The 27,652-nt window shown below is 33.8% G+C and overlaps 1 protein-coding gene and 1 long non-coding RNA gene across 17 annotated transcripts in view; both read right to left on the bottom strand.

Moving 5' to 3' along the window:
* Positions 1 to 24,513, bottom strand: part of LOC141448795 (uncharacterized) — a 33,559-nt gene extending 9,046 nt beyond the window's left edge. The window contains exons 1-5 of one of the 2 annotated variants that reach the window (XR_012455219.1): positions 20,277 to 24,513; positions 18,750 to 19,084; positions 16,775 to 16,999; positions 12,943 to 13,125; positions 506 to 779 (exon numbers count right to left, since the gene is read on the bottom strand). This is a non-coding gene — a long non-coding RNA (uncharacterized lncRNA). Of the gene's footprint in view, positions 1 to 505; positions 780 to 6,909; positions 13,126 to 16,774; positions 17,000 to 18,749; positions 19,085 to 20,276 lie in introns of those variants that run through there. The other variant, XR_012455218.1, reaches the window with a different exon arrangement.
* The window catches only part of Stacl (SH3 and cysteine-rich domain-containing protein), a 235,961-nt gene that overhangs the window by 158,265 nt on the left and 50,044 nt on the right, over positions 1 to 27,652 (bottom strand). For all 15 annotated transcript variants that reach the window (XR_012455220.1, XM_074117456.1, XM_074117457.1 and 12 more), the window contains one exon: positions 26,718 to 26,837. Coding sequence is in view for 14 of the 15 variants with exons in the window: in XM_074117456.1 (XP_073973557.1) it covers positions 26,718 to 26,837 (120 nt within the window). In the remaining variant the exon portion in view is untranslated. The remainder of the gene's footprint in view (positions 1 to 26,717; positions 26,838 to 27,652) is intronic.

Below are 27,652 nucleotides of genomic sequence, written 5' to 3' on the forward strand. Positions count from 1 at the left end.
AATGTCTCTAGGGGTGAGTAAAAGGAGATGGTTGCCAGTATGCCATCCAGTTAATGCAGAACGTTTGCAAGCTTAAATAAATTGTTTAGCCTACTTATTCTGGCAGTACCATTGTCTATCGAAACAAGCTTGAAAAAAGGCCGGGATGGAAGAAGTAGAAAACGTCGCAGGAGATAGAACGCAGGATGCGAGAGACGGGAAGAAAACTAGCGCACTGGTTGGTGGGTTAATGTAGTACTGTTCAGTGGTTTAGTGACGCCACCTCGTCTGCAAGCAATGCGTAACGTTCTAACAGGCACACGACGTTATGGGCTAGGAGCAACGAACTTCCATCGATCTTCACGCCGCATATCTATACGCCACGTCGCTCCTCGGCAAAAAAAAATGTCGTCTAAAAAGAAAAGAATTGCTCACGCAGTATGAGCCAGTTTCCTTAGGCAGGTGTAAAAAACCAATAATACTGCTGCAATGGCAAACAATTGTAACAAGCATTAAAAAAACTAACATCTTTGGTGATTTGAAGAGTGATGAATCTCTTTTCTTAATATTGTGCAAATTACGGAAGCAATGAGCCTAGAGGATCCATGGAGACTATGGGGCTAAGCCTCAAACTTAACGTGCTTACTAATACTTATTATTGAGATTTTATTCTTTCCCTCGTTAGTGATCATAGTAGATAAATACGTATTATCTTCTGGTCATTTTACCTTCTTTGCTTTCACCATTAATATTACAGTTTTAAGTTCCTGGCAATATGATTTTTATTAAAATAACGAACCCTAAAAGAAAAAATAGAAAAAATATTAAGTATAACACTTAAAAATACTAATTTGTTACAATACCTTTACTTTAAAGAATATTATAGTAGCAATAATGCTGACGATGCACTTAATGCAAAATAGATAATTGACAGTTCAGTCACCTCCAACCCTTACTTTTATTCATAAAGTCAACAATCTAAAATTCTTTTCTTTCAAATTTTGTTCATAATATTCTCTTTCCGATATACATTCCAAGTTTCATTCCACTTTCCGAGGCACCGCAAGGTCGAAAGCCGATTCAGATATATTACGCACCTTACAAGAAAAGGGAACTGATTAAGATTCTTTATGAGCATGTCAGAGAATATTCATGAATTTTCATCTAAACACAACATTTGCATAAAAAGTCAAAACACAACCAAGGAAATAAGTCGCAATGTGAAGTATTTGTACTGCTGAAAAGAAGTTTTATAAATATACTTGAAGAAGAAAATAAAAAAGTGTAAATGATAACTTACATTTCATGCTTGTATAAATTTTCTCAAATTTATTATTCAAAGTCTAACCATAAAAATTATTCATTACCCCCTTGGATAGATCATCTCATTATCAGTCAAATTATCGAGAAAAATATTATCCAAGAGTGATTAAGGAGATATTTCGTAGGCATTACTTTCTTTTGATTAGGCCGTATCTTAAATACTGATCGAGAAATAAATTTTCAATATTACCGATCTGTTCAGGATTTGCGAACAAATGTACAGATCCATTACTCGAGAAGATATTGAGAGTTGAAATTTTTTTGGGTCATGGTTTTGCTGTGAAATTGGGCTCTTATAATTCCCACTGTAAACAACAGATTATTCGTATGAAATTTTGTGCTCTTACACACTCTGTTTTACTGAGTAGTATGCTATACTTTTCTTCACTACAGATCTATTAGTTGAGAAGATATTGAGAGTTGAAATTTTTTTGGGTCATGGTTTTGCTGTGAAATGAGGCCCTTATAACTCCCACAGTAAACAACAGATTATTCGTATGCAATTTTGTGCACTTACACACTACATTTTACTGAGTAGTATGCTATAGTTTTCTTGAGTACAGATCCATTACTTGAGAAGATATTGAGAGTTGAAATTTTTTTGGGTCATGGTTTTGCTGTGAAATTGGGCTCTTATAATTCCCACTTTAAACAACAAATTATTCGTATGAAATTTTGTGCTCTTACAAACTCTGTTTTACTGAGTAGTATGCTATACTTTTCTTGAGTACAGATCCATTACTTGAGAAGATATTGAGAGTTGAAATTTTTTTGGGTCATGGTTTTGCTGTGAAATGAGGCCCTTATAACTCCCACAGTAAACAACAGATTATTCGCACGCAATTTTGTGCACTTACACACTCTGTTTTACTGAGTAGTATGCTATACTTTTCTTCACTACAGATCTATTAGTTGAGAAGATATTGAGAGTTAAAATTTTTTTGGGTCATGGTTTTGCTGTGAAATGAGGCCCTTATAACTCCCACAGTAAACAACAGATTATTCGTATGAAATTTTGTGCTCTTACACACTACATTTTACTGAGTAGTATGCTATAGTTTTCTTGAGTACAGATCCATTACTTGAGAAGATATTGAGAGTTGAAATTTTTTTGGGTCATGGTTTTGCTGTGAAATTGGGCTCTTATAATTCCCAATTTAAACAACAGATTATTCGTATGAAATTTTGTGCTCTTACACACTCTGTTTTACTGAGTAGTATGCTATACTTTTCTTGAGTACAGATCTATTAGTTGAGAAGATATTGAGAGTTGAAATTTTTTTGGGTCATGGTTTTGCTGTGAAATGAGGCCCTCATAACTCCCACAGTAAACAACAGATTATTCGTATGAAATTTTGTGCTCTTACACACTCTGTTTTACTGAGTAGTATGCTATAGTTTGCTTGAGTACAGATGTAATAGTTGAGAAGATATTGAGAGTTGAAATTTTTTTGGGTCATGGTTTTGCTGTGAAATTGGGCTCTTATAATTCCCACTGTAAACAACAGATTATTCGTATGAAATTTTGTGCTCTTACACACTGTGTTTTACAGAGTAGTATGCTATACTTTTCTTCACTACAGATCTATTATTTGAGAAGATATTGAGAATTGAAATTTTTTTGGGTCATGGTTTTGCTGTGAAATGAGGCCCTTATAACTCCCACAGTAAACAACAGATTATTCGTATGAAATTTTGTGCTCTTACACACTCTGTTTTACTGAGTAGTATGCTATACTTTTCTTCACTACAGATCTATTAGTTGAGAAGATATTGAGAGTTAAAATTTTTTTGGGTCATGGTTTTGCTGTGAAATGAGGCCCTTATAACTCCCACAGTAAACAACAGATTATTCATATGAAATTTTGTGCACTTACACACTCTGTTTTACTGAGTAGTATGCTATACTTTTCTTCACTACAGATCTATTAGTTGAGAAGATATTGAGAGTTAATTTTTTTTTGGGTCATGGTTTTGCTGTGAAATGAGGCCCTTATAACTCCCACAGTAAACCACAGATTATTCGTATGCAATTTTGTGCTCTTACACACTACATTTTACTGAGTAGTATGCTATAGTTTTCTTGAGTACAGATCCATTACTTGAGCAGATATTGAGAGTTGAAATTTTTTTGGGTCATGGTTTTGCTGTGAAATTGGGCTCTTATAATTCCCACTTTAAACAACAGATTATTCGTATGAAATTTTGTGCTCTTACACACTCTGTTTTACTGAGTAGTATGCTATACTTTTCTTGAGTACAGATCCATTACTTGAGAAGATATTGAGAGTTGAAATTTTTTTGGGTCATGGTTTTGCTGTGAAATGAGGCCCTTATAACTCCCACAGTAAACAACAGATTATTCGTATGAAATTTTGTGCTCTTACACACTACATTTTACTGAGTAGTATGCTATAGTTTTCTTGAGTACAGATCCATTACTTGAGAAGATATTGAGAGTTGAAATTTTTTTGGGTCATGGTTTTGCTGTGAAATGAGGCCCTTATAACTCCCACAGTAAACAACAGATTATTCGCACGCAATTTTGTGCACTTACACACTCTGTTTTACTGGGTAGTATGCTATACTTTTCTTCACTACAGATCTATTAGTTGAGAAGATATTGAGAGTTAAAATTTTTTTGGGTCATGGTTTTGCTGTGAAATGAGGCCCTTATAACTCCCACAGTAAACAACAGATTATTCGTATGAAATTTTGTACTCTTACACACTACATTTTACTGAGTAGTATGCTATAGTTTGCTTGAGTACAGATCTATTAGTTGAGAAGATATTGAGAGTTGAAATTTTTTTGGGTCATGGTTTTGGTGTGAAATTGGGCTCTTATAATTCCCACTTTAAACAACACATTATTCGTATGAAATTTTGTGCTCTTACACACTCTGTTTTACTGAGTAGTATGCTATAGTTTTCTTGAGTACAGATCCATTACTTGAGCAGATATTGAGAGTTGAAATTTTTTTGGGTCATGGTTTTGGTGTGAAATTGGGCTCTTATAATTCCCACTTTAAACAACACATTATTCGTATGAAATTTTGTGCTCTTACACACTCTGTTTTACTGAGTAGTATGCTATACTTTTCTTGAGTACAGATCCATTACTTGAGAAGATATTGAGAGTTGAAATTTTTTTGGGTCATGGTTTTGCTGTGAAATGAGGCCCTTATAACTCCCACAGTAAACAACAGATTATTCGTATGAAATTTTGTGCTCTTACACACTACATTTTACTGAGTAGTATGCTATACTTTTCTTCACTACAGATCTATTAGTTGAGAAGATATTGAGAGTTAAAATTTTTTTGGGTCATGGTTTTGCTGTGAAATGAGGCCCTTATAACTCCCACAGTAAACAACAGATTATTCGTATGAAATTTTGTACTCTTACACACTACATTTTACTGAGTAGTATGCTATAGTTTGCTTGAGTACAGATCTATTAGTTGAGAAGATATTGAGAGTTGAAATTTTTTTGGGTCATGGTTTTGGTGTGAAATTGGGCTCTTATAATTCCCACTTTAAACAACACATTATTCGTATGAAATTTTGTGCTCTTACACACTCTGTTTTACTGAGTAGTATGCTATACTTTTCTTGAGTACAGATCTATTAGTTGAGAAGATATTGAGAGTTGAAATTTTTTTGGGTCATGGTTTTGCTGTGAAATTGGGCTCTTATAATTCCCACTGTAAACAACAGATTATTCGTATGAAATTTTGTGCTCTTACACACTGTGTTTTACAGAGTAGTATGCTATACTTTTCTTCACTACAGATCTATTATTTGAGAAGATATTGAGAATTGAAATTTTTTTGGGTCATGGTTTTGCTGTGAAATGAGGCCCTTATAACTCCCACAGTAAACAACAGATTATTCGTATGAAATTTTGTGCTCTTACACACTCTGTTTTACTGAGTAGTATGCTATACTTTTCTTCACTACAGATCTATTAGTTGAGAAGATATTGAGAGTTAAAATTTTTTTGGGTCATGGTTTTGCTGTGAAATGAGGCCCTTATAACTCCCACAGTAAACAACAGATTATTCATATGAAATTTTGTGCACTTACACACTCTGTTTTACTGAGTAGTATGCTATACTTTTCTTCACTACAGATCTATTAGTTGAGAAGATATTGAGAGTTAATTTTTTTTTGGGTCATGGTTTTGCTGTGAAATGAGGCCCTTATAACTCCCACAGTAAACCACAGATTATTCGTATGCAATTTTGTGCTCTTACACACTACATTTTACTGAGTAGTATGCTATAGTTTTCTTGAGTACAGATCCATTACTTGAGCAGATATTGAGAGTTGAAATTTTTTTGGGTCATGGTTTTGCTGTGAAATTGGGCTCTTATAATTCCCACTTTAAACAACAGATTATTCGTATGAAATTTTGTGCTCTTACACACTCTGTTTTACTGAGTAGTATGCTATACTTTTCTTGAGTACAGATCCATTACTTGAGAAGATATTGAGAGTTGAAATTTTTTTGGGTCATGGTTTTGCTGTGAAATGAGGCCCTTATAACTCCCACAGTAAACAACAGATTATTCGTATGAAATTTTGTGCTCTTACACACTACATATTACTGAGTAGTATGCTATAGTTTTCTTGAGTACAGATCCATTACTTGAGAAGATATTGAGAGTTGAAATTTTTTTGGGTCATGGTTTTGCTGTGAAATGAGGCCCTTATAACTCCCACAGTAAACAACAGATTATTCGCACGCAATTTTGTGCACTTACACACTCTGTTTTACTGGGTAGTATGCTATACTTTTCTTCACTACAGATCTATTAGTTGAGAAGATATTGAGAGTTAAAATTTTTTTGGGTCATGGTTTTGCTGTGAAATGAGGCCCTTATAACTCCCACAGTAAACAACAGATTATTCGTATGAAATTTTGTGCTCTTACACACTCTGTTTTACTGAGTAGTATGCTATAGTTTTCTTGAGTACAGATCCATTACTTGAGCAGATATTGAGAGTTGAAATTTTTTTGGGTCATGGTTTTGCTGTGAAATTGGGCTCTTATAATTCCCACTTTAAACAACAGATTATTCGTATGAAATTTTGTGCTCTTACACACTCTGTTTTACTGAGTAGTATGCTATACTTTTCTTGAGTACAGATCCATTACTTGAGAAGATATTGAGAGTTGAAATTTTTTTGGGTCATGGTTTTGCTGTGAAATGAGGCCCTTATAACTCCCACAGTAAACAACAGATTATTCGTATGAAATTTTGTGCTCTTACACACTACATTTTACTGAGTAGTATGCTATACTTTTCTTCACTACAGATCTATTAGTTGAGAAGATATTGAGAGTTAAAATTTTTTTGGGTCATGGTTTTGCTGTGAAATGAGGCCCTTATAACTCCCACAGTAAACAACAGATTATTCGTATGAAATTTTGTACTCTTACACACTCTGTTTTACTGAGTAGTATGCTATAGTCTTCTTGAGTACAGAACCATTACTTGAGAAGATATTGAGAGTTGAAATTTTTTTGGGTCATGGTTTTGCTGTGAAATGAGGCCCTTATAACTCCCACAGTAAACAACAGATTATTCGTATGAAATTTTGTGCTCTTACACACTCTGTTTTACTGAGTAGTATGCTATAGTTTTCTTGAGTACAGATCCATTACTTGAGCAGATATTGAGAGTTGAAATTTTTTTGGGTCATGGTTTTGCTGTGAAATTGGGCTCTTATAATTCCCACTTTAAACAACAGATTATTCGTATGAAATTTTGTGCTCTTACACACTCTGTTTTACTGAGTAGTATGCTATACTTTTCTTGAGTACAGATCCATTACTTGAGAAGATATTGAGAGTTGAAATTTTTTTGGGTCATGGTTTTGCTGTGAAATGAGGCCCTTATAACTCCCACAGTAAACAACAGATTATTCGTATGAAATTTTGTGCTCTTACACACTACATTTTACTGAGTAGTATGCTATACTTTTCTTCACTACAGATCTATTAGTTGAGAAGATATTGAGAGTTAAAATTTTTTTGGGTCATGGTTTTGCTGTGAAATGAGGCCCTTATAACTCCCACAGTAAACAACAGATTATTCGTATGAAATTTTGTACTCTTACACACTCTGTTTTACTGAGTAGTATGCTATACTTTTCTTGAGTACAGATCCATTACTTGAGAAGATATTGAGAGTTGAAATTTTTTTGGGTCATGGTTTTGCTGTGAAATGAGGCCCTTATAACTCCCACAGTAAACAACAGATTATTCGTATGAAATTTTGTGCTCTTACACACTACATTTTACTGAGTAGTATGCTATAGTTTTCTTGAGTACAGAACCATTACTTGAGAAGATATTGAGAGTTGAAATTTTTTTGGGTCATGGTTTTGCTGTGAAATTGGGCTCTTATAATTCCCACTTTAAACAACAGATTATTCGTATGAAATTTTGTGCTCTTACACACTCTGTTTTACTGAGTAGTATGCTATAGTTTTCTTGAGTACAGATCCATTACTTGAGAAGATATTGAGAGTTGAAATTTTTTTGGGTCATGGTTTTGCTGTGAAATTGGGCTCTTATAATTCCCACTGTAAACAACAGATTATTCGTATGAAATTTTGTGCTCTTACACACTCTGTTTTACTGAGTAGTATGCTATACTTTTCTTCACTACAGATCTATTAGTTGAGAAGATATTGAGAGTTGAAATTTTTTTGGGTCATAGTTTTGCTGTGAAATGAGGCACTTATAACTCCCACAGTAAACAACAGATTATTCGTATGAAATTTTGTACTCTTACACACTCGGTTTTACTGAGTAGTATGCTATAGTTTGCTTGAGTACAGATCTATTAGTTGAGGAGATATTGAGAGTTGAAATTTTTGTTGGGTCATGGTTTTGGTGTGAAATTGGGCTCTTATAATTCCCACTTTAAACAACAGATTATTCGTATGCAATTTTGTGCTCTTACACACTCTGTTTTACTGAGTAGTATGCTATACTTTTCTTCACTACAGATCTATTAGTTGAGAAGATATTGAGAGTTGAAATTTTTTTGGGTCATGGTTTTGCTGTGAAATGAGGCCCTTATAACTCCCACAGTAAACAACAGATTATTCGTATGCAATTTTGGGCTCTTACACACTACATTTTACTGAGTAGTATGCTATAGTTTTCTTGAGTACAGATCCATTACTTGAGAAGATATTGAGAGTTGAAATTTTTTTGGGTCATGGTTTTGCTGTGAAATGAGGCCCTTATAACTCCCACAGTAAACAACAGATTATTCGTATGCAATTTTGTGCTCTTACACACTTCATTTTACTGAGTAGTATGCTATAGTTTTCTTGAGTACAGATCCATTACTTGAGAAGATATTGAGAGTTGAAATTTTTTTGGGTCATGGTTTTGCTGTGAAATGGGGCCATTATATCTCCCACTGTAAACAACAGATTATTCGTATGAAATTTTGTGCTCTTACACACTACATTTTACTGAGTAGTATGCTATAGTTTGCTTGAGTACAGATCTATTAGTTGAGAAGATATTGAGAGTTGAAATTTTTTTGGGTCATGGTTTTGCTGTGAAATTGGGCTCTTATAATTCCCACTGTAAACAACAGAATATTCGTATGAAATTTTGTGCTCTTACACACTCTGTTTTACTGAGTAGTATGCTATACTTTTCTTCACTACAGATCTATCAGTTGAGAAGATATTGAGAGTTGAAATTTTTTTGGGTCATGGTTTTGCTGTGAAATGAGGCCTTTATAACTCCCACAGTAAACAACAGATTATTCGTATGCAATTTTGTGCTCTTACACATTACATTTTACTGAGTAGTATGCTATAGTTTTCTTGAGTACAGATCCATTACTTGAGGAGATATTGAGAGTTGAAATTTTTTTGGGTCATGGTTTTGTTGTGAAATGGGGTCCTTATATCTCCCACAGTAAACAACGGATTATTCGTATGTAATTTTGTGCTCTTACACACTACATTTTACTGAGTAGTATGCTATAGTTTTCTTGAGTACAGATCCATTACTTGAGAAGATATTGAGAGTTGAAATTTTTTTGGGTCATGGTTTTGCTGTGAAATGGGGCCATTATATCTCCCACTGTAAACAACAGATTATTTGTATGAAATTTTGTGCTCTTACACACTACATTTTACTGAGTAGTATGCTATACTTTACTTCACTACAGATCTATTATTTGAGAAGATATTGAGAGTTGAAATTTTTTTGGGTCATGGTTTTGCTGTGAAATGGGGCCCTTATAACTCCCACAGAAAACAACAGGTTATTAGTATGAAATTTTGTGCTCTTTCCCGTCTATCACAGGGCGAGGGGTGGAGGTATGTTTTATTAGCTAGTATGTGGTCCGCCGTCTTGAGTACTACAGGTGGTATGAAGCCCGCCATATTGACGTCATCAGCTAATACGAGGTCCGCCATCTTGTGGACTACAGCGGTTAAGCTATCTTGTAGGAGGATTGATAGGCCAATGAATATGACGACTGAGAGTTGTGATACAGGTAGGTGTCATCTAAGTAGGGCTTGGTGGGGGGTGAAAGTGGTGTCGTTGAATTCACCGATTAATGTTTTAAGGGGGGAAGGGGCGTGGCTTAAAGCCCTGATCCAAGTTCCTGATTGGTCGATTAAGAAGTATGTGGTAGGGTCGGTGGTGTCGTCGAATTCGCTGATTGGTCGATTAGGAAGGGGTAGGGGTTGAAGGTGATGTCGTCGAAATCGATGATTGCCTGGGAGGGCAGCCATCTTGCACATTTTAGGTGTGTCGATGATTAGTCAATAAGGAGGGGGTAGGGGGCGTGGCTTAAACCCTCGTCCAATTCGATGATTAGTCACTAAGAAGGGGGGCGTGGCTTAAACCCTCGTCCAATTCGATGATTAATCACTAAGGATGGGTGGAGTAGGGTTGGGCGGAGTTGGGTGTTTCGATGATTAATCAAAAAGGTGCACATTTTAGGTGCGCCAGAACCGCCATTTCCCTATTACTAAGATAGAATAAACAAGAGCAAAATCTGTAAAAATATTGTATATAGTATAAATTGCTGCAGGACTGTTACACTGGCAATGTCGGCAGTATCTGATTGTTAATGACAGCTTTCACAGTCATATGGAATATGGAAAGGAGCGTATGGAATATAGAAAGGTTCATGGTAAGTTCAAGAACAACCTTTGGAGGTTGCAATGACACATTCAAATAATGAACATACCAATGCCTAGGAGACTCTTACAAGTTGGACAAGTTAGATATGTTTTTAATCAGGTGGAAGAAAGAACTTGAATAACTCGGGCACCTTGTGAGGAACGATAAACATTCTTGACAGCAGAACTTATTGAAGGAAGAAGGGAGCCAGGATGCTGAAGAATTTCATAGCATTGCGGCAATGAGAAATCACCACATAGTTAGGAAGAATGCAATCAAAATTCTTCTTACTGAGGTGGTAAAGGGAAAGTTCAGAAATTTTGAGTCGTTAGGTATTCAAAACGTTTACACCAAATAAAATGTTGAAACACAGCAATAATATCTTATAAAATTTTTTTTTGAAAACCATCTGAACAATATGTATATAATAATTAACAGACTAGATTTCAGACAATTCTAGAAAAGTTAAAATCTGTTTGTTAAAAAGTTGAGGATACACACAGATGTACTCACCCCTAAATCTGTGCATTCAAGAAGAGTGCAGTTTCCTAAGGTCTCTTGTCACCTATGAGCGAGGAAAACACAGGCAAAAGAGATAAAACAGTCAGGTCTTACTACCGGTAAACCAATTTTCTTAACAAGATTCTTTTCAGAAGCGAAATTATAATAAACGTGATATTATGTACAGCTTACGGCAATTTTTATTTTTTTGAGATATTTTTTTGCATTCAAACCTGTTTTTTAAGAGATCTGCACTAAAACTTTCATATTTTATTTTATTTTTTGTGTACGCTTGGAACCGCAAAACATGCAAATAGAGTTTCTTCGGTTTATAACAATTGAACATACTATAAAAACCAAACCGAAAATAAAGATTTTTTGTTTTTATAAAGTTTTTTTCTTTTCTACAGATAATTTTTTATATAGAACATTTTGAAGATTGATTAACTTCCCTGGTAGCCAAGTATGGAGCGACAGAACTGCATGGAGTTATATTGCCGCTGTAATTAGGCTTCTGATTAGACGAATTCTTTGAATTAGTGAAAGCTGATTGGCTTGTGAACTAGTAAATGAAATAAATATTCATTGCTAGAAACGCTAGCATCTAACTGATATGAAGCCAGCAAATAATAATTCTTTTCATTTATTATATATATTACTTTTTGAAGTGTTGAAGTTCGTACTCTATTTGCCGAACTTTTTGAAAATTCGAGGGGTTCTCAGGAAAGTAAGTGCAACTGTAGGCGTCGCTCTAAAGTGTTCCTTGCATGAGCAATCCACGCTTCAGTCTTTTATGGGTCATTATTGAGTTTTTAAATATAACCTGGAATTCCAAAAAGATATTCGTTTGCCGAAAGTACGATGATCAGAAAATCTACTTTATGCGGTAAGTTTATGAGTTTTTTTAATTCGCCTACCTAAAATTGCTCCTACGATTTGCATTAAACTAATACATTCATCAATCTGACGAAATTTTAGCTCAATTTTCACAAAGACCGAAGAACTTCTTAGTAAACCCTTACTTTTATCCCAATACTTATTCGAATTCAATTTGCGTTTCAGTAGCTTGCTTTCCAAGAAGGTTGCTCGTAGATTTGCTGAAACGTACCGGTGTTTGGTATTTTCACTTTGATCCAGCAAGCCTTCATTAATTCAATTTATTAATCCATATCCATAGCTTAATCCTTAACTTTTTCAATATCAAATTTAAAAGAAGCTGTTTTCATAAGAAAGGTCTTGAACTTTGTGAAGCCAAACAAATTTTGAATAAATTAAAAACCCAAATTATTTTCTCAAGTTGAAGAACTATCTAAAATAATATTTATTGTTTTTAAAAACAAAGTAAGTCTACAGACAGTGAGTTTACAGATTAACCTTCGTTGTCAACTAGCACAAATGTTACTTCTATCTCGTAAATTGTCTTGTGACATACTGGAGACTTCCTCCTGTACTGAACTTTTCTTCAACACCAAAAGCAATCCTAAAGTTAGAAGGGATTGGGAACTTGTAGCTGGTTTTCAATAAATCATCTTCCACTTCAGAATTGTTCTTTCAAGGGTAGAATCCTAATTATTTTTCTTTTTCCACTTGAATGAAATAAGTTTTGTACTAAACATTGGAACTCACCACGAGAACTAATTCTACATCACGTTATTTTTTCTTGCGCTATGAAAGGTTAAATTTTTGAAATTGAAACGTTTTGAGTGCCCCAGGACACGAAAAACATTTTTTGAGGGGATCTTATCCCTCCCCTTTTGGGGGATGTGTAAAAAAAAGAAAATTACAAAACTCTGACGTCCAATGGATCTCTCTGGTGCTGCGTTGTTTTTGAAAAGAAAATGTCCCAGTTTTGTTCTTGTTTTGGCCACAAATTTGTTATCTTGCGTGGATTCATTTGATTTTGTCTTGAAAATATATTTATTGAAATTTTCACTTATTGAAATCCAGTTGAATTACTTACTCTCCATTAATACAAACTCCATAAGAAACATCCTAAGTTCCACAGTTTACTCCGAGAAGGCGTCCGAGGCAATAATCACCGAAGTTGACAGGAGTATGTATTGTATTTTACTTTTTTCCCCTGATCACAAGGATTTATGGTTCAGATTATTTCTTGCAACAGTGTCAAATCTCAGTTCTAAACCTGAAATTTCCAAATCATATCTTTAATGCAAATTATTTTGTATTCATTTTGTTTAATGAGATGCAAAATCTTTGCAGAAATTACACAACCTTGGCTTATACCCAGATGTATGGAAGTTAATCCAACAGTTCGAAATGTCATTGGAGCATCAGTAAAATATCATACAAATATTTTCTGAGTTCTCAAAAAAGTTGTTAAGCTTTACTTTAAAAAAAAAAGGTAATTATAAAAAAGGGGCGCTAATGACCACAGGCGTCGATGCGCCCAAAAAAAAAAATTAAATAAAATACAAAAATAATGAAAAGAAGGAAGAAATAAGTAGTTATATTTTGCTAAGAATACGTTTTGTCTACAAAGTTTAAATTTAAAAAGTAATTCCAATTCGACATCAATCGCAATTATAACTAATTCAATTCGCTGTATTTAGAGCAAAGACATTGAAAATTATGGTTTAAAGAGGTCAATTACAGTAATAGCCACTAATAGTTTATTTACTGCAGCAATATGTCTGAAACAAAGCTTTAACAAGAATGTAAAATTTAAACTATCCTATAACCTCACGGTCATTTTAGCCAGGTCGGATGAATTTGAAAAGAGCATAAATAATTCAAATTCTTCCTGAATAATCAAAAAGGAATTTAGAACTTTATACTGCATAACAGGATTTTTAATTGCATGAAAAGTTTAGTTAATGAAAATTAGAGCTATAGGTTATTAGATTTAAAAATGTATTAATTTAAATTGCAGAAACCCGAAAATACATTGCAGTAATTTTATCTAAATTTAGTTTTATAACTAAAATTTTCGTAAGATCCTCTCTAAGTGACTCTTCACTGGTTGCTCATTTTATGTTGGTCCAACTTCTAATATCAAAGAAAACTTGTGTTCAAAATACAAAATATCTACTCATTAAAGAGAGAACAGGCATTTGGCACCACAGGAATAGATTTTTTGTCCTTTATTTGGATGAACTTTCTTAAGCTCCAGAGCCCAGAGTGATTTTTAACTAAGAATAATGTTTAATGTAAAAGAATAATGTTCTATTCAGAAACTTTCAAGCCTAAATTTAACTTAACATCCAAAAAAATCTTATAATACGAATGCCTTTTTTAGTCTAAAACTTATGGTAAGTGGTCCTTATTTGAAGGAAACGGTTCAAGGAAGTTGCTCTATATAGAATTACATAAAACGTTTTGAGCATCATATTATTTTCCAAAAGGAGTTAACCAAATTTGGTTCAAATTTACAATACAATTTTTTTTATAAAAAAAAAATTAAGAATATAGCTAAATTTATAAAAACTTATCATTTATTGAAAAGTTTTCTAGTGTAAAGGAAAAAGTTCGGCAAGAGTATTTTATCGGGAAAAGCACAAAGTTATAAGAGTAACACCACGAATGCAACTATCAACTGTGAAGAGCCAGTTGAAACGAGCGACTGGTGGAAATGTAACTGGTTTATAACATTACTTTAAGGAAGCGCACACTTTCTCCACTAATGCAAAAAGTTATGAAGGATAGAAAAAGGATTTGATAAACTGAAAGCACCGACAAGCCTTGATACAAGTAATTCTTAAGATTACTTTTCTAAGTAAACTTAGTTTGTAGTTGCCATTGTGAGCAAGTGAGGTAAAATTTTAACAAAACCTAATCCATCGAAATTAGCAGCAGACAGTGAGTACTTCACTGAATGAGATTCTGTCAAAAAGTTAAAGGGTCATGGTTATTGATTTAAACTAACTTTTTCTCATTCTTCGTAAGAGACATTGTTGTGATAATGCTTTTTGATGAGTTTTATTTTTACCTATGCAAATCACGTATTGAGGTGCCTTAAAATCAAAAATCAAAAATTTTAGAAATTGGTGATGTGAAACATTTATTTATCATTGGGAATTATATTTTAGAAGAAGTATAGAACATTTGACGATGCAGAATTTCCTTTAAATCAGTATTATTGAACTAGGATTTATGTATGTCTGATAATATACATAATCAATACTGGTATTACATATATATTCAATTATTAAATAAATATCAACCAACTGTATATATAATTGATTGGGTTTTGATCTTAAGGATAAATGTTTAGTTTAGGGCACCAATAGGTATCTCCTGCAATAAATTATGCGCAGCGATGAACAATATTTTGTTGCAGTTTCTAAAAGATACGTTAACATTTTTTAGAGGTTTTTTCACAAGTGTGGAACTGGTCCGGAGATGAGCTGCACCACATACCGTATTCCTATTGGAGTTATGCCACTCCACTGGTAGCCGTTTATTTCAAAATGGTTGTGCTTACTCGCTTCCTGTGGAACTGTTTAGTGTACCATCTAGTTTTTAATTGCCGCTGATTATTGTCCCATATTTCATAAGTAAATTGAGTGAGCGTTCGCTATTAAACATTTTTCACTTTGATCATTTCCCCTTCTCTTGTACCGTATTGTAATTAAATTCCTCAATTTTTTAATTTTCAACTGGGAAACAGGACTTAGGTAAGTATTAACTTCTCTAGCCGAATATAAACGTTAGGGTCTAGAAACAACTGAAGAGTGAATCCATCAACCCAACCGAGAAACAGCCAAATATCTACCACCTGAGTATACATATCCTTGAAACAATCAACTCGTCTGGAAATTACAACTATTTCAGTCCATTCAATCTCGAGAAATGTGTTCATTCTATTTCAACTGTTCACTAAATTTTTAACTTATGATCACTTAAATAATTTGATCTTCGTCTATTAAGAGTTAATATTACATTAGCCCTTCCAATTGACTGTGGCAAGTATCTAGTTGCCAACTCCTCCTGCCATTGGACTTTCGACTTTTCACATATACCTTCCTTATTTCCATGTTTACTGCACAACTAACCAAGATTTTTATAGAAAGCTCTATGAAAAACTCTTGGTTTGAACATTAGCAATAGAAATTGATGGACCATTTTCTCCGAAGTCATAGAAGTGTTTTCTCCCCTGATAGGCTCTTTATAAAATTTCCACCATCCTGCTCTCTTTGAAAAACTAACCACTTTTTTCTTAAATACTTCCAAACTTAATCCTCTGTCTTGTTAAAATTAATAGTTCGGCATTCTTCAATCAGTTTCCTTACTAAGAATTCCAGATTCCTATCCAGGCGTTATCACAACTACGACATCGCAAAAAACAATGTTTATGTATGCCCATTTTATTATTTTATCATCATATTTTTCCATTACCTTAATTTTCTTTCTCATTTTACTCTTAATTTCTAATTTTACTTTATCAGCAACATCACCCGAACCGGTTAATCACGCTCCGTTCGGCGTTGGAACGGCAGTTAGTGAATGAGTTTTGCACTGGATGATCACTTCAGTTTTAACTCCAATCTTTTCAATTAAGTGAAGGATGAGAAAGATACTGACGTGCAGGATGTATCAGCGATAAATGATAAACTGATCTCATACTATAATATTACTTTCAAATAAAAATCTCTCAAGAAATTCTACTGTAATCATTAGGGTCTTCGTTTTTTCCTTTTTTATTTATGCAGGAAATATAATACCAATTTTTTTTAACGGCTAGGATTTTTATCGAGATGGCCATTTAATTTATACGTGCATACATACCTTACAAGCACACACAAACACATTTATAAAAACACAACTAAACTTACCAGTTTTTCGTCTGGATTCCAATTATGTAATTTAGTTTTTAACTTTTAACTGATATTTCTAAATTTATATTTAATTACATGCTTTCATTTTCTGTAATGAAAGTTAATACGAGAGATCTAAAAAAACTGACATTAAAATTTCTCTCATTTAACACCTCTAATTTGTAACTCTGTTTTGATAAAGGAAAACTTCTGTTTCCTTAGTAATTATCTCCAGCACGCCTCCTGCAATTACAAGCCAATTACCGAATTTTTCTCAAAAATTATTGGCGAGAAAAATAATATTATTCTCTTAAAAAACGATATTGCCGTCAGGCAGAAAGGTGATTTATCCTTCAGTTTGCAGAAAAACGAATCATAGAAGTGAAAGAGAGAGTTTTTCCGAGAAAATGGAATTTCCGGCGATTTACTGCTGAAAATTGTAGATAAGAGAGAATAGAACATAGTTCTGTTTATTAAAAACAGAATTTAAGTATTTTTGCACCACTCTGCAGTATAGTGAGCAATGACGAAGCTTTAAATTAGATTTTATGAATGAGCTAATCGAAATATTTTTTGAAAAAAGAAAACAATGTTTGTAATAGTTTTTTATAAGGATTTTTCAGCTTGCATTATTTTTATTTCGCTCGCACCTAGTCAAGGAAACTTAAACATTAACGTAGCGAAGGCTGCGTGTAATCTCGACCATCTCTTGCGTGGAATAATGTCTTGGTTGAAGAGAAGGGATTGGTTGAAGAAAGACCTGGTGAAGCAGCTATGTGAACTTGGAAGCTGAAAGGTAAGAGATGACCTGCTCAAGAAGGTTTCGAAAAATCCAAATTGGCAACAACAACTTGGAAAAGGGAAGGGATTAGCTATGAGGTTAGCATACTGGACTCCCACGCGGAGGTCCCGGGTTCGAATCCAGCAGCTGACCCTTAGATTTTCTCTTCCTAGGAGCTTCTTACAGCTCACTGTCCGGTGATGGACAGTGTTGTCTGTAACGAGAGAACACTGTCCGGAGGCCGGCAGTGCACTGGAAAATGCTCCGGGCGCTAATAACCTCAGCTGTTGATGCGCAAAAAAAAAAAAAAAAAAAACAACTTGGAAAGAAATTACTCCTGGCAGGCCATTATGGTTAATAAGATATTTTATCCGAATATTCCTGTCAATTACCATCTGAAATGAAATTTTCAAAATAATTTACAATAGTTTAGAAATAACGCCAGCTACTTGAAAATCCACGAGGCTATGGTTTCTAAAATCAAATCGCTTTATACTAGTGTAATCCAAATTGTGGAGAATGGTCAATTGGTCAATTAGGTTATCCGTTTGAAACGTGATTGGTCATATAAACAAAAATATTGATGTTAAGGTTCTTGTAACCTCGGGAGAATTATCTATTTTGAATTAATCTCTGTTGCAAAACCTTATTCCTCAATAGTTGGAATCATATGAATAGACTCTGAAATGCCAAGCTTTAGAGAACTAAAACGAGTAATTTTAAATTAGGGTTAATACCCGATTTCGCACCTTAAAAAGCACCCGGCAGAAAATTAAAAAACACGACGGATTTGATCTGTTACCTGCTTTCAGACCCAATCAATTACCGTCAGATTGATTATCTTTTTTTTCAATCAAAGGCTCATTACCTTCGGCACAAGCAAAGCAGCAAGTACGAAGAAGTTAGACTATAGTAGTTTTAAGAATTCTTTGCTTTTAAATCTGATCTAAGGAACGGTATTGGCATAGGATAAACGAGCTTGCAAATTTATATCAAAGTCTGGTTAAACTTACAGGGCAGCGAGATGTTAAATTGCGTCCGTATATGAGTCATAGGATGAAACAAAATATAATTTTACTCACGTAACTTTGTTTCTTGAAGCCATGCAGTTAATTTGGATAAAATGAATCCGGAACATTGTAACGTTCAAGTGCTCTGACAAACTATGGACCACTTTGATAAGAAACAAAAAACAAATACAAACATAATTACCACTGGCTTTGTTCAAAATCGTCTTTTTGTAAAAGCAGCATTCTAAATCTCATTCTACGCAAGCTGTACAACTGGCTGCTGTCCTAATGAAAAATTCAACCGCTTTTCTGGCCGGTAAATCTCTGCCATAATATATTAAGGTAAACCACCAAGCACCGCCTCCTGGCGCTACTCACTGCTTTTCTCCAACTAAAGAGCTGTAGATTCGGTCATTCTCTCTCTCACTTTCTTGCTTTTCAACAAAACTTCACAAACCCAGGTGAACATGGAGTTGTGAGGGGGGACATATCTACATTTAACACACCTTTTTTTCTGGTATAAATTATAATTTCTTTCTGCAACAAAACAAGCATTTCAACATATTATCTTGCAGGCACTTCTTTTTTAAACCATCATCATCATTTTTGGCAAATAATAACTTAATACGAACGGAAGTATTTATTTCCCTTGTGAAAACACGTTTAGTGGCTAAAGATTAGGTTCATGGTCCATCTCATGTCTATATGTCTTTGATAGTTTCAAGACTTCTAATAAAACAGAAATCAAAACGCACTGAAATTTCTAGCAGTTAATTATATTGAAATTTAGGGAATATAATTAATTAATGCTATTTAAATCAGAGAATACAAACAGATAGAACCATCATGTACAAAAGAATTACCAGAGTGGGATGATGGTATTTTTTTTTTACTTTTATTAGTAGTGAAAACTAATACAAGAAAGATATATCTTAAGTTCTGTTCATAAGTTCTACAGAGGATTTTAATGGTAACTTCAAATTTTAATGAACACTTCTGTGAGGAAATTTTGTTATCCAAAAGTGACTATTTTTAATTTTTATTTTTATTGAATACAGCTACATCAAATTTCTTTAAACTTTGTACACCATTTACTCACCTGTTTGTTACACTATTTCAAGGGGGAAAAAAAACTATGAGAAATAAAGCAAATATTGAAGAATTTTTGTCGACCACAAAATATTTTTTGGAAAATGGAAATTCGGAAACACTTTGTTTTCTATACAATAAAGGTTGTATAAGGCGAATCTTATGTAATTAGTAGCTGGAATATTTGGAGATCATATTCTCGAATCCAGCTGCTGCCCTTAGATTTTCTTTTTATAGAAACCTCTAAGAACTCCCTGTCTGGTGATGAACAGTAATAATGGTAACAAAAAGAATACTGTCTGGAAGCCAGCAGTACATTAAAAAGGGCTATGGGCACTAATGTCTTCAAATGTAGAACCATCTTTAATTAATAAAATAATATAAAATAAAAATAATAAATAATAATGCAGTAATTAGTTCACGACACGTAATTGGTAGTTGGACATTAAGCCCAGTCTGATATGACATATACGTGTGACAAAACCTTGTTCTGTTTCGTGTGAGGAAAATATACTTGCGCCTGTTATTTGAATAGAAATGAATAATAGAAGGGCCTTTTTGCAGTAACATTATTACATTTAGTAATGTACTCTGTGTAAACTGTATAAAAACTTATCTCAGCAAGACAGCGAGTACTTACGTGCGCTAGGTGTGAGTTGGACGGGTGTCAACTAAATCGTTGGCAGTTATCAAGACGTTTTACGGTGTCTGCCCAAGGTATCGCAAACAACTGTTTATCGCCCTATAGAGTATAAACATTATTTATTATTGTGTTACTGCCTAAAGATTTATTTACGTTAATTGTAGAACAGTTGGTATCAGTAGCTTAACGAAAATAATTTTCAACCCCAAGTCTGCAAATAAGTATTTCATCATATGTTAAAATAATAATAATAATAATCAAAACAATTAAGAAAAATACTTCAAAAAATTCTTGCCTCAGCATCTCGTACTGATTCTAAATTAATTCTGTACATAACCATGCAAAATAGAAGTACATCATTGAGGCGCTGCGGCCATCGCCATCCACACTTATTGAGCAATAAATTATCACTTAATACAGACAAACATCTCCCTCCCTAGCTTCAAGCCTTAGCAATCTCCAAGAAGTTCGTCCAATCTTCTCGTCAGCCCACTTTCAACGTCAGTAATGTGCTCATTCTTATGGACTCCTTTGCTAATTATCTTAGTTTGCTGTGTTCGCCTTACTTCAAAAGTGCGCTTTCTTAGATAAAGCTTTTTTTTATTCTTAACATTCAAATTCAGAATCAGCCACATTGGAGTGCCAGCATTCTTTGTTGTGATGAAGGAGGCAATTGTAGAATAAGAGATAGCTATAGAATTGTAGAGTTAAAGAATATTGTTAACAAATCAAGTGAATCAATACTCTATATATTTAAGCGATAAATTTACATTAGAGAGGTTTTTATAAACAGCGAACGAACACTAATAATAAAAAAAAATCTATAAAAAGAAATTAGATCCAGATGAGCGGGTATAAATAGGTAATAAAAGGGAAGCAAGAAGGGACGCTTGACGCCAGTATTATCTAGCATGCTGCCATCAAAGCGGTATCCAATTTTCATTCATCTAATTTCCACGCTACAAAGAAAATCCATTAATCAACAAGGGCATCAAATTTACTTCAATACTTTTCCACCTCTGCCAGCGTATCAGATTCCTAACTCAATTATATAGTAGAATGTAAACTTTGACAAGTTGTAGGAATATCTCCAGTTCAAATTGCTATTGTTCCAGATCTCCAATATAAGGTCACGTTGCATATTGAAAAAGTTTTTCATTTTATGTTAAAAAGCAAATAAAAAACAACAAAGCACATCGTGCAAAAAAATTTTTAACTTCACTGCAGAAATCAGTTTATATATTGAAACTATATTCAATAAAGAAGCCGGTAATTTAAATATGAAATAGGTTTTTAATAAAGTAATAAGTTCAGCTCTATTTGATGTGTTACGGACTTTTATACAGCTACACGAGAAGTATTCTCGTATTCTTGAGAAGTACAGCACCTCAGTAGAATAGTGGAATTCTGAGCGAAACTTGCTTTCCAAGCCTGTATATTGCTTTCTCTAAATTTAGTGAACTAAATTTGAGCAGTCCGCGCTGAAACAAAGCCCCATTCTGTGTCATTTTTGTTCATTTTACGAGAAGCTTTATTTTTCGCAACCTTGCAGCACTCATATCCCTGTCCATCACTATAAAGTGAGTTATTAGAGACTTCAAGAAGCAGACATTCTAAAAGAAGGCAGTTGCTCACACGTTTTGAATAAACGAGGCGGGTAGATGGTAAAAGGTAGGCTTTGGTTGGAAAAAGTATATGAGATCTCCTCAGGCAAGAATAAAGCGATGAAGAAGGTTTGCCCTGATGAAGAGGAGTGGAAAATATTTAACAAAAACCACTGGAGCGAAGATGATCCAGAAAATAATTGGAATTTTATAATCGCAATAAAAAATTATTTTTATTAGAGAATAATTCATAACTAACTATAATCAAGATTGCAATCAGAATGAAATTCAGAAAGTTCTTTCAAGGATTCAATTTAAGTAAAAGGGCCTCATACTTCATAGACACGGCAATTAATTCTGTTTACGGTTGTTGAGTTTCTTGTACAAGAAGATTATTACAGAGTGAACTCTAGCGCTAATGACCTTTATTAATTTTGAAATACGCTCCAATTGGTTGATATCTAGAGATGTCTCTTATTTATTATTTGTAGAAGATGTCTTTCATTATTAAATAAAATTAACCATTACATATTACCACAACGTTATCTACTGCATGCTTAATACGAAGATGACAACATATTTATTTACTGCTGAGAAGTTTCTATATAATTTTTATTTTCATTCACTGCTCGAAAGGGTTATTATCTGCAGAATTGCAACTCTGAGCTTTTGACGTTTTTAGGATACCGGATTCCAAAAGAGATTTTTCAAAATTTGTGTACTTTGAGAGAAATTGCAACAGTTAAGTGTAACGAACGTAGAGTATATTTACTGCTGTAGGTCAAGCTGGTAATACCGTACTGAGAAAAGAAGAAGAAGAGACTGCTTACAAATTCCATCAATCTTTAATCCAACAAACTATCTTCATGATACAATCGCAATCTATGTCCAACTGTCTTAAATCTCCCAGTATTCAACGGCCAATGTATCATCCGTATACGTGCGTTCACTGACATTCGCCAATGAGTATAAGCTGAGTTTAAATGAAGCTCTTTATTGACTACTTCATTTTTGATAAAGGAATAAGGAACTGATAAAAACTTCAAAAGTATGTGTGAACCGGTTCTATTAAAATGTTAATGGCCAGCGATGAGCCTAATCGTTCTCCTATAGCTTTCACAAAGTTCAATGTGAGTCACTTCTTTGGATCAAAAAAAGCAGGCCTTCGCAGCGCCCATACATTTCCACAAGTAGGATAATCTAAGTTTTGTCGGAAATGGGACCGATTCACACCTATCCTTAACTCGCAAAGTGACGGAATCCACTGTATAATCACTCCTTATCAGCCTTAACATTTTTGCTAATTCTAGGTAGTATCTGAAGCTCTGAGATGATCTAGGCAAATTCTTTCGATTATTAGCGCCAACACAATTATAGTTTTATGCTACTAAATGTGACGATGACTTCTAATCTTTATTACTCCGAAAGTCGCAATTAACTATTTCTCCTTTTTAAAAATAAGATTCTATTTTCTTAACTTTTGCTTATTCTTATTTTTTGAAATAAATAATTGCTTAATTTTAGAAAAATAATTTCATTAGACACTGATTTTTCAGATGGGATTAAGCAATGTAAGAACTAGTAAAGTAAACAGAGCTTTTAACACGGCGGTACCCAACGAGGAAGTTAACCGCTCCAATGCGTTAAATCCTAATTACCGGCTTGGCTAAACTGCTTATTAAAAAGCCCTGTGTGAAGCGGTTCCAAGTTTGGCAGTCAACTTCTTTCAATTTCACCTGAGCTTTTAAACATTCTGCCTTAAACGTTCACAAGGTAGAGTAAACCTAGATTTATTTTCCATAATTGCAACAAGGGGCATAATTGCAATCATATCCAATTACCAAAAAAGGAGATATACAAGTGTTAATGGTTTTTGCAGAGATGAGTACTTATGGCGGTAGTGCTTGACTTTCAATGTCCAAATCTCTTCCTTAATTGCCGCCATGACGAGGTAGGTACTAGAAACTGGTTTTAAGAACGAGGTTTTGTTAGTCTGGAATGCCTGTCAACTATGTTTAGCCACCTGCGCGGTCTTGGGTATCCAGTATTAAGTGACCCTTCCAACTATGATCCGGTGACCGCCTATCCCTACTTAGTTAGCGCCACTGTAGACATTAAACTAGCGAAAAATAAAAAATCCGTCCTTGTAATTCCGTCATACAAAGAGCATCTTTATTTTAAAATCAAATCTTTCTCTAGCTTATTGGAGCGCCTCATCTGCATGGGCCTTGAGTGTTGAATCTAAGAATAGAAACTCCTGAACGAAGCTTAGTTTCCTAGCTCAAATCAGCGCTCTATAACATTTTTGAAAAACGAACTTTATGAGCTTTAATCTGGCACAAATCGCTAGAAAGAATTGAACCCTTCCTAAAACTGTTCATCACATAATTCACAGATTTCCACCTTATTCCTAAGGAATGGACGAATGTTGCCCAATTTTAACACATTTCCAGGAATATCCTTCACTCTAATGAAAAGGCACTTCCAAAGAAGTTTATTTTTTTCTTCAAAAATATTTTTTCAATTTTACTTTTTCACCCTGGCATGACGTATTTCTAAAATCCTAATCCTGTCTGAAAGATTTTTTAATGCTATTATTTCCTTTAACATTTTACTTCACCAGTAATTTAACTAAATCATTAGACCAAAATATACTTTTTACAAGGTTATGAGTTGCAGTAATTTTAGTAATTATGATCTGACTTTAAATAGATAGGTAATTTTTTTTTTATGGACAAATACTAGCAAACTGTCTGCTTTGTTGAAAACGAAGGTGACGGCACAAAACTACTTCCTAATAGAGAATCGAAAAAAGAATTCTAGCACATCGTAGTATCATAACACCACAAACTTATGCACCCGTCGGAACATGCGACAGACCTAACAATGTCTTGAATGATCTTGTTGGCCAATTTAGAAATTCATTATAAGCCTGCGGGCCCCTTATAAAGTAATATGTGTATCTATACACTACAAAAACTTGTAACAGGGAAAATTGCAGTTGAAAAAAGGGGAAAATACAAATACTTTCGTAGTTTTACTGCAATTTCTTTATTTTCTATTTCTAAAATTTTATTTTTATGTCAAGCATATATTGTACACATTAGGTCGGCTAGTTTGGATCTGGAGGTTTACAAAAAAAGGAAAAATACAACATTTTTATCACTTTTACTGGAATTAAAACGTAATTGATGTTGCAGGTTTTTATCCGTTATGTACAAGCGAGAATTATGTTTAGTAAATTACATTAAAAAACAAAAATTCGCAGGAAGTAATTGAGTCCTAAAATTGTATATATTTTTACAAAAAATACACAAAATACAAAAATAAGACAGGAGATACAGTAATTAGAAATATGAATAAAATGTAAAACTCCCAAAATTCATCACCTTTTATCTCCTTTAGAAGTACAGCTGATAAGCTGCAATCATGCAAACTGTAAAGATAAATTAGTTTTGTAATTATTCATATTTTCGGAAAGTTTACAGTGTAACTTTATGTTTGGTAGATTTCATTTTCGAAAAACGATTAGCAGGTGTAAAGTGATCTAAAATCGCTCACAACTTTTTGCGACAGATTTCTCACTTTAGAAAGTTTTCTTTTGTGACATAAGTGTTAAAAAATTCTATTTTTGATTGTGGTGTTTCAATAATATGTTTTAGTTCATCATTACATTGTAAATCAATTAGTTACATTTAAAGATTTTAAAAACAAATTTTGCAAAATTATGATGAATCTTGCGGGCCATAAAATTATTCGAAGCGGGCCACGTGCAGCCCGCAGGCAGTGGGTTGGCCATCTCTGGTGTAAACTTTGCCACAACATATTTTTACTCTTTTTAGCCTTGAAAATTTTTTTAATTTCCTTGGATCGGAAATTTAATTTAGAAGTAAGCATTTCACTAAGAAAGTATTTCCCCCTTAAATTCACATAGATAACATCCCGGTCTTTGAATCTTTTCAAACATATTTTAAAATTCAGTAACATAATTAGCTTTTGAATTTATCATTAGTTGGTAAGACTGGGGCACAGAAGCGAAAAGCACCAAGGCGTCAGCATTTCGTATTTTAATTCTCTTTGTGCTAAGCAGTATTAAGCCACCATCCTCAGATTCCTCAATATCAAATAATGACTAACCCTATTCATTTAAGAGAACCTTTTTAGGTTTACTACCTTTTCTAGAGTTAGAACCAGGCATTAATAAAAGATTTCAGAAGACTGATTTTAGAACAAAATGCTGACTACTATAAGGTGAAAACAAATACAAACAATCCTCACAAATATATTGGACGAATTCAGATACAAATTTCAAATAGATATAAGTTGCTATTCCAATAAATTTTAAGTCGCCAGTATTTTATTAATACTGATAAATGTTCATGTTTATCGTCTCTTAGAGATGTTGGGAGTTTTTTAATTACAATTATTTATTGAATATTTTTTATTTAATGGAATTTTAGTAAATTAATGTTTTATAATAATTATCCTTCACATGAAATAGTTTTCAATTAATTCTAATTCTTGGTTGATATTTATTCATTAACTATAGAGTTTCTATTCAGACTGATATTAAGTTTAAATGTTGACAGTTCCACGTCACGATCTATTGTAAACATTTCTAACGAGCAGATGATAACAGAATTGAGTCTATCATGAAAAGAACTACTTTTAGGTCTTCAAAGATCAATATTTAGAATTAACATGTGGCATATCAAAACTAAATACAATAAAATAAAGATCAAGTTAAGAACTTCACAAAATACTGTATCTGAAAAAGCACACACAAAACATGTAAAAGGATTATTTTTTTGTATTTGTATAAAAAAGTACTTACGATTCTTGACCACAGCCAGCGATGTTGTAATATGATTCTTCACATTAGGCCATACAGCTGGATGTGCCAGTCCTTTCATACTCTCCATTGTCCTAGTAAACCCACCAGAGCGGCCCGAATCTGGAAACAACAATATCAACAAGATTCTATAATAAATACAGCCGACCTCAATAATAAAAAAACTTATGATTATATACTGTATCTTCAAAATAAATTATGGTGGCAAGAAACTAAATTTTAAATGAGATTTATGATGTAAGATCTTCCGTACTCCTTTCGTAGTCCTCAAATCTGTATATTACTATAACCCCGATTCAGAAAATATTCAGGGATAGCTGAGTAGTATCATCATCTTCGAACAAACAACTGAACTCTAAAAGATAGTGATAGATACTTAAACGTAGGTGTACTCTGGCTGAAGACATCCGCTGAACAAACCATGTGAAAAAATCAATAATCTATTTATCAGTGATCTAAGGTTCCGGCTTCCTTCGGTAAAGAACTTTCTCCTTCAACGACAATGAGCTGCACTAAGAGCAGGACGATCAGCAGATCATTAAATTCAGGACCTCAGTCGCCTGCGACCTGCAATACCATTTAGCTGACCTCATCCTAGCAATTAGCATTAATAGAGCGTTGAATCATTAACATTGGAGTGCCTGATCAGCGCCTTGAGCCTAGTTGAATCTTTTTCCTGGATCCTGTTTTGCTGTAATGGGCCGATTTCTGGGCTTCTAAGACTTAATTCTCATTAGCATTTCCTTGACTATGCCTTTCCTTAACACAAATAGTTAATTCTTACGCTTCAGGCAGACCTTAAAACCTGATACAACTCGATATCGGTGGAGATTTAGCTCTCAGCTGGAGCCAGTTCGCACTGTCTCTCCGCACTCGCAAATCCAGCTCAAAAAAAAGCATTTCATTAAATTTTGATT

This window comes from Rhodnius prolixus, unplaced genomic scaffold (genome assembly GCF_049639745.1).
Source record: "Rhodnius prolixus isolate KJV_2025 unplaced genomic scaffold, Rpr scaffold_2, whole genome shotgun sequence".
NCBI classification, from domain to species: Eukaryota; Metazoa; Arthropoda; class Insecta; order Hemiptera; family Reduviidae; genus Rhodnius; species Rhodnius prolixus.